The sequence below is a fragment of the Alosa alosa genome, chromosome 15, assembly GCF_017589495.1.
Source record: "Alosa alosa isolate M-15738 ecotype Scorff River chromosome 15, AALO_Geno_1.1, whole genome shotgun sequence".
In the NCBI taxonomy this organism is placed as follows: Eukaryota; Metazoa; Chordata; class Actinopteri; order Clupeiformes; family Clupeidae; genus Alosa; species Alosa alosa.
In genome coordinates this window covers 26,065,034-26,071,292 of record NC_063203.1, presented here as the reverse complement: position 1 = coordinate 26,071,292, position 6,259 = coordinate 26,065,034, and the positions used below count along the sequence as shown (strand labels likewise).

General features: G+C 43.8%; 1 protein-coding gene across 1 annotated transcript; it reads right to left on the bottom strand.

Moving 5' to 3' along the window:
• Nucleotides 1-1,479: 1,479 nt before the first annotated feature.
• On the bottom strand, nucleotides 1,480-4,716 carry LOC125308265 (mRNA decay activator protein ZFP36L1). Its single transcript, XM_048264646.1, has 2 exons — nucleotides 4,379-4,716; nucleotides 1,480-3,988 (listed from the first exon to the last, which is right to left on the bottom strand). Exons 1-2 carry the CDS (start codon nucleotides 4,430-4,432, stop codon nucleotides 2,852-2,854), a joined length of 1,191 nt encoding a protein of 396 aa, XP_048120603.1. The 5' UTR covers nucleotides 4,433-4,716; the 3' UTR covers nucleotides 1,480-2,851.
• Between the last annotated feature and the right edge of the window lie 1,543 nt (nucleotides 4,717-6,259).

Here is a 6,259-nt window from a genome sequence, read left to right as displayed (position 1 = left end):
CCCACACACACACACAAACCTGAGACTTTCCACAGATAATCTCTAGTTAAATACATCCAACCACTTTAACAACCACCAACAACAAAACATAATTAATCCTCAGATGTTTTTTTTTTTGTTGGTTTTACTAATTCTATTATACTTTTTGTACAGTGGTATTTTCTTTAGGAAATGCTTATTTGTCCCCCTCAGGCCTGTTGGGAGGTTACAGCCAGCAGGCCATGCAGTCAGTCACCCTCTCCTGCTGAACACCCTGCAGTGGTGCGGCGTCAGGGAAGCCTCCTCTAGGTGTCAGCCACCCCCACCAGGAAGTGGCTCAGGACTCCACGCACAAAGCACAAAAGCACAAAGTTCTCCCTGGAGGTGCTGTGCTCTGTGCCGCGAGGCAACCAGTCGATTACACAGGCAGTGACTGAAGGAGTCCCATTCTCCCTGGAGCACAGCAGAGGCAAAGACAGACAGGGCTTGTTTACTAGCGAACCTTTGCTGTATGCACTCATCAGATGTAGCATGAAGAAGCAGGCAGCCATGTCTTCTGAATTATTGCCTTGCCTTTCTCAGAGGATAAGGGCAACAGAGAAACAAGTGCAATGAGTACTGAGCAACACTGAGCAAGAGAGTGCTGTGATGTTTTATTAATGGTTTGTTCCTTCATCATCCGTGTGTTTGTTGGTGTCCCGATTAATTTATTTATTCATTTAGAAGGCTAAGGGGGAACTTCCACACCCCCCCCCCCAGGCCTGATCTACCCTTAGTAGTAGGCAGTTGGGACGTTATAGCTACTGCTGTTCATTCCTCTAGGAAGGAGAGAGAGAGAGATAGAGAGAGTGAAAGAGAGAGAGAACCACCCATCCCCCTGCGGGTGTCCCCCCTGCTGAAGACGTACTGCCCTTCAATGGACTTGCAAATCACCAAACCCCCTCCCCTCCCTCTCCCACATCATTAGCATACAGATGTTGTTAAGAAAAGAGTTGCTTCACAAAAGAACTGCCCTGTGCTCGCCACACAAGCTGTGCCCTGCATTTCATTTACAGCCTAAAGGACCCCCACCTCCTTCATTCCTCCATCTACCCCTCCCTGTGGTTCCCCTTCTTACACAGGACACCCCCCCACACCACCACCACCTTCTGTGTCAGGACCAATGCTATTGTCTGAAATTATTCAACAGTAGGAAATTCTAAGTCTGCTAGGCACAGAATGTTGGAACAAAGCCAAAGAAAACATGCACGCACACACACACACACAACAAAAGGCCTCACTTCTGTTCTGTTGTCTCAGGGGGGAAGAGAGAGGGCATCCAAGATAAACCGCAGACTAAGGAAGGAGGATGGGTGCTGCTTGTCTTTGAAAAAGAGCCAGTTAAGAACTGGGTAAAATGTGTAAAAACTGTCAATAGAAAGTAAACCATAGTCATGCATTCTTCAACATTTGGAAACTTCCAACCACTAAAACAAAGTGAAGAGTTTAATTTTTCCTCTGAAAAGTTTATTTTTAACTTTTGAACAAAACAACAATATATTAGAATAAAAACTGGGACAACTATCCCATGGAATGTAAACATTACACTTAAATTATATAGAAAACAATATAAAAAAATGACACAATATATACTTTGACACTTTGAAAAAAATCAAAACAAACCAAAATAAATAAGTTTTTTTTTTAAGTTAACAAATGCAAAAGCATGTTTTCTCACAGTTAGGGCACAATGGAAGTTGATCTATTTTTGCAAGATATGAAATAAACCCATGCCAACGACTTCGACAGAGCACCAGCAAATCATGAAAATGCCTGCCCAAAGAAAAGGGACTCCAGAGAAACTGATTCTTCTCTTGCAAAACATGACACACCTTTGAACATTGAGTGCAAGATTCTTAAGATATACAAGATGGCAATTGTGGCATGTCCTTATACATTGTCAATCTGCCATGTTTAAAATGAATCAAAAAGAAAGAAACACAAACAGAAAAACACACGTTTGTTCTTCTCCGCTGAGAACGGAGGCTTACATTTACAATAGAAACGTCAGCTGGGATAGACCAAAAAAAAAAAAAAAAAAAACACTTAAATGAGCATCCTGGATAACTGCCATATGACTTTTGCATGTTCTTTCTCTCTTGTTTCTGCAGATTAACACTTCAGTGAGCCTTTGTTGATTGTACTGTAGGATTTGCAGATGAACAAATTGTGATCAACTTAACTACAAGAAAACTAATCCTTAGACATCAAACATTCAAGGATGCCTGTGTGGTTGTGTTCACTTAAAGCTAAAGAACTGCTCAGAACAACAGCAAACAATGTGGACCAAAATAGAGCATTACATATCCTTGATGCAGACCCAGTAATACAAATATGAGAATATGATACAAAACAGCAATAAATAAATAAAAAGCCCTATTGTTAGACTACACAATAATACTGTTCATTAGGTGCCTTAACTAAAGGCTACGTTGTTTACAGTATCTTCCCCCATCTACAAACAATATAAACTAGGTTGCAGCTTTGGTTATACAAACAGGGAAAATCGAACCACTTACTAACGTAAAAAACTGGGAGTAAGTGACTCAGGCATGTGTGCTAAGGGTTAGTCCTCATGACAAGCATACAGAGGGTAAATTCAACATCAACCCTGGAACAGGATTTCTAGACAGTAAGAAAAACGTTTTGTTTTGTTGTGTTTTTTTTTGTTTTGCGCAGTAACCACAGTAGCTCAAAAGGGTATACAACAGTATACATTGCCAATGTTTTGATATACATGATATATGTATAAACGAGTTTGACAGTAACTTTTACGAACACTAAGCAGAACTCCTGCTGGGATGAGAATGCAATATGCACACATTTAAAAGTTTTAGTCGTCTGAAACAGACAAGCGGCTAAAGATGGGGAGTCGTCTGCCCTCAAAACTTGGGGACTCACAACCACTGAGGCTGCTGGAGCTTGTGTATCCCTCCTGGTCGGAGAGGGAGTCGGCAGACGTGCTGCGTTGAAGCGCAGGCAGGCCGGTAAATGTGAATGCATTGCGGTGGCAATTGTGCGCCACTGTCTTGGGAGCAAAACCGGAGCTTACTTTGGAATCCGCGAGCCTGAACACGCGGGGGTTCGCGATGATGTGGTCGCTGTCCAGGTCGGCGGAGAGAGGATAGCTTTGTTTCAGTGCCCGGGGCTCGGGGAAGAAAGGCGAGAGCAGGTCAGGGCTGCCGGTCGAGGGGGGTGGAGACACGGAGGAGGCCCTCGAGAAGGTCATGGGCTCGTGGACGGCTTGGAAGCCAGTGAGCGGCTGCGAGGAGAAACCGGCGAAGCTGACGCTCTGACGCATGAGCTGTGGTCGCTCTCTTATCTTCTGCCTGGCGTTTGGCGCCGTGCCATCCAGCTGCTCGTCTGCGTTGTGAATAAAGTGACAGCGTGCGCCATAAGGGCAGAAGCCGATGGTATGAAAGGTGCGACACGGCTCCGTCTTGTACTTTGGGTGCCTGTTGAGACCACGCAGCTCATCCATGCCATGTGCGAACTGACATTTGGCCCCGTACTTGCAAGTGCCATTCTCTTCGTATGTGCGGCACAACTCGGTCTTGTAACGAGTCGAGATGGAAGGAGTTGGCGTCAGGGACTTTGGGGAGGACAGCGAGCTGGTGCTTATACTTAAGCCTGGCGGGGGCATGAGAACAGTAGAGGTGGTCAGTGGTGGCGGTTGCTCGGTGCTTCCCAGGCTGCTAACGTGGCCTTCAATCATGCTGACTGATCGATCCACTCGAAAGGGGATCTGGTTGAGAGTGGAGCGGGGCAACTGTTGCTGCTGGTTCCATTGCTGGTTGACTGTGCTGAGGGGCCAGAGAGGAGAGTCGCCGCTGGTATCGAAACTGCCACTGTTGAACTTGGAGTTTGGCAGGGTAACCGGGCAAAGGGAATGTCTACGCTGGAAGCCCACGGCGCGATGCCTCTGTGTGGTGGGTGGTGCGCCATCTGTCATGTCCAGACTGCGGAAATTCTGCAATACACAAGGGGAATAGAGTCACATTCCACAAGCCGATTTTCAGACATAGTAGGAATTATGAGGAGAAAGCGGACATAATATACCGTTTTTGTCAGAAAGAAAAACAACATCATCGTAAAGTTAGTAAAGTTCCGTAAATCTAGGTTCAGTGAAACAAGACGTGCATAGCTACACAAAACATACACAACAGGTATCTTCTTTCTTCTGGAGAACAGTTTAGAGATGTTGTGTCAGACTTACAAAGTTTTGAAAGGAGGCCAACATAAGTGAGCATAACACAAGTTTAGTAAACAAGTCATGGACAAGTTTGTAACACTTTTACTTTTCACTTTAGAGGAGCGGCAGGAGGAAATGTTTGTTTCTTTTTTTTTTAAAAAAACTCACCTTGCAGAACTCATCGTCCAGCTCCAAAAATGGAGTTAAGAAATCAGATGGCATTCTGGAAACGCACGGGTTGGTAGGCTATCAGAATCTGATGCAATACAGTGTTATCGGCGACAGACGCCTCCGTTAAGCACTCCCGTAGTTTGGCTACCATCTGCTCGAAACTTGTTAAATAGTTGGAGACACCCAACCCCACCCACATCGGAAACTAGGCGTGTCTTCCTCTCGAAGTTAAACCCCCGCAGTGAAGTTGGAGTGGCAGACCGCTTGAAACTTTTTGGTCATGTCAATTGAGCCCACTGAAGCATGGGCTATTTAGCTTTCTCCAGTTAAAAGTCATGCTAGCCGAGTTATTACCTAGATATAGACCCTTTCAAGAGAGTTCCATTATCAGCATCATAGTTGGCCCCACAAGGCTTCCGTTTTAACATTCCATATGTTATCTTAATGCAGAGGAAGTAGATTGGGAACCAAAGAGAACGTTCAAGCATTGTTTTTGTTTTTATTGTTGAAAAGGCTTTGGAGAATAATTATGATCTCACATTTTCTGAGTCTCAGTGGGGGAACTTGGCAAAAGTTTTCACTGAAAGCAAGTGTCATAATACTATTTCAAGTGTTTCAAGTGAAACATAAACAAAAGTGTGGAACAATATGGAAATGAAGTTAACAAACTATCAACAATACACACATCATCTTCACCTTGATATTGACACTTCTCTGTTGTTTTGAAAACATGCTTTTCAGCCAGTGGCCCCTCCCCCACATGTTGCTAGGAGTGATAATGGTAGTGTTTTGGTAGGTTAAAGGCACATTTCAGTTGCACTGATATGGCCCTTTGTCAGTCTGCTTACAGGGATATCAGAAAATGCTGTTATTTGGTTGATGCTGGCCAGGCTTATCCATTTGAGCACATTCTCTGCGTCTCGCCACTCCTGGAGTTTTCAAATGAATTAAATTCACTGGCTGTCAGCTCACATAAAGCAGGCTGCCATCCCCTCCGCCAGGTTACTGCACCAGGCCTGCATTTAGATGCCCCTCAGGCCGAGTCTGCGGAACAGAACGAGGCCAGTGTGGAAAAACTAAGCTGTCCAGGTGCATATGTTTCCCATAGAGGGCAACAGAGGCTATTTGTAGTCTGTTTAAAGTTTAGCTCCCCACAGTCAAAAAAAAGTATAAAGTTCAGTTTAGAACTTAACTTACCTTACCGCTTCTGTTTCCCCAATGTGTAAAGCGACCTTGGGCACCTTGAAAGGCGCCATGCCAGCCTAAGTTATTATTATTATTATTATTATTATTATTATTATTATTATTATTATTATTATATTTTAAGAGCTAGTATTCAGTCTCTCTAAAGAGGGCCGTGGTGGCAGTCTATCTCAGCAGTTCTCCGCCATGTTATATAATGAAACTGCCATGTTTACACATGTCTTCCTCTGGCTACTGTCCAGCTAATTTGCTTCCTAATGAGGGACAAGCAGGTTCTCCCTCTTCTTTTTGTCGTCTCCCTCCACCACCTCCTCAGCAGCTCCTGCTCCCCTGCTCCTTCCCTCTGGGTATAGACCCTTTCAACAATAAAAACAAAAACAATGCTTGAACATTCTCTTTGGGCCCCAATCTACTTCCTCTGCATTAAGATAACATATGGAATGTTAAAACGGAAGTCTTGTGGGGCCAACTATGATGCTGATAATTGAACTCTCTTGAAAGGGTCTATATTTGTAAAACAAAACACTATATCCACCATTTCAATGAATTTTCATAAATCATTTTTTTTTACATTTTGTTTCGCAAGTAATTTCAGTTGAACTGTAATTGGGTATTGTTTTTGACTTTCTAATGTTTTTAAAAATGGAGATATTTAGCGCTTCGGAACCAAACTCT

What these genes read in the sequence shown, in the direction of transcription:
- LOC125308265 (XM_048264646.1), bottom strand. Translation starts at nt 4,432, where the DNA reads ATGCCATCTGATTTCTTAACTCCATTTTTGGAGCTGGACGATGAGTTC. An exon ending in TGGACGATGAGTTCTGCAAG is followed by an intron (nt 3,989 to 4,378) that starts GTGAGTTTTTTT and finishes TGTGTATTGCAG; the next exon opens with AATTTCCGCAGTCTGGACAT.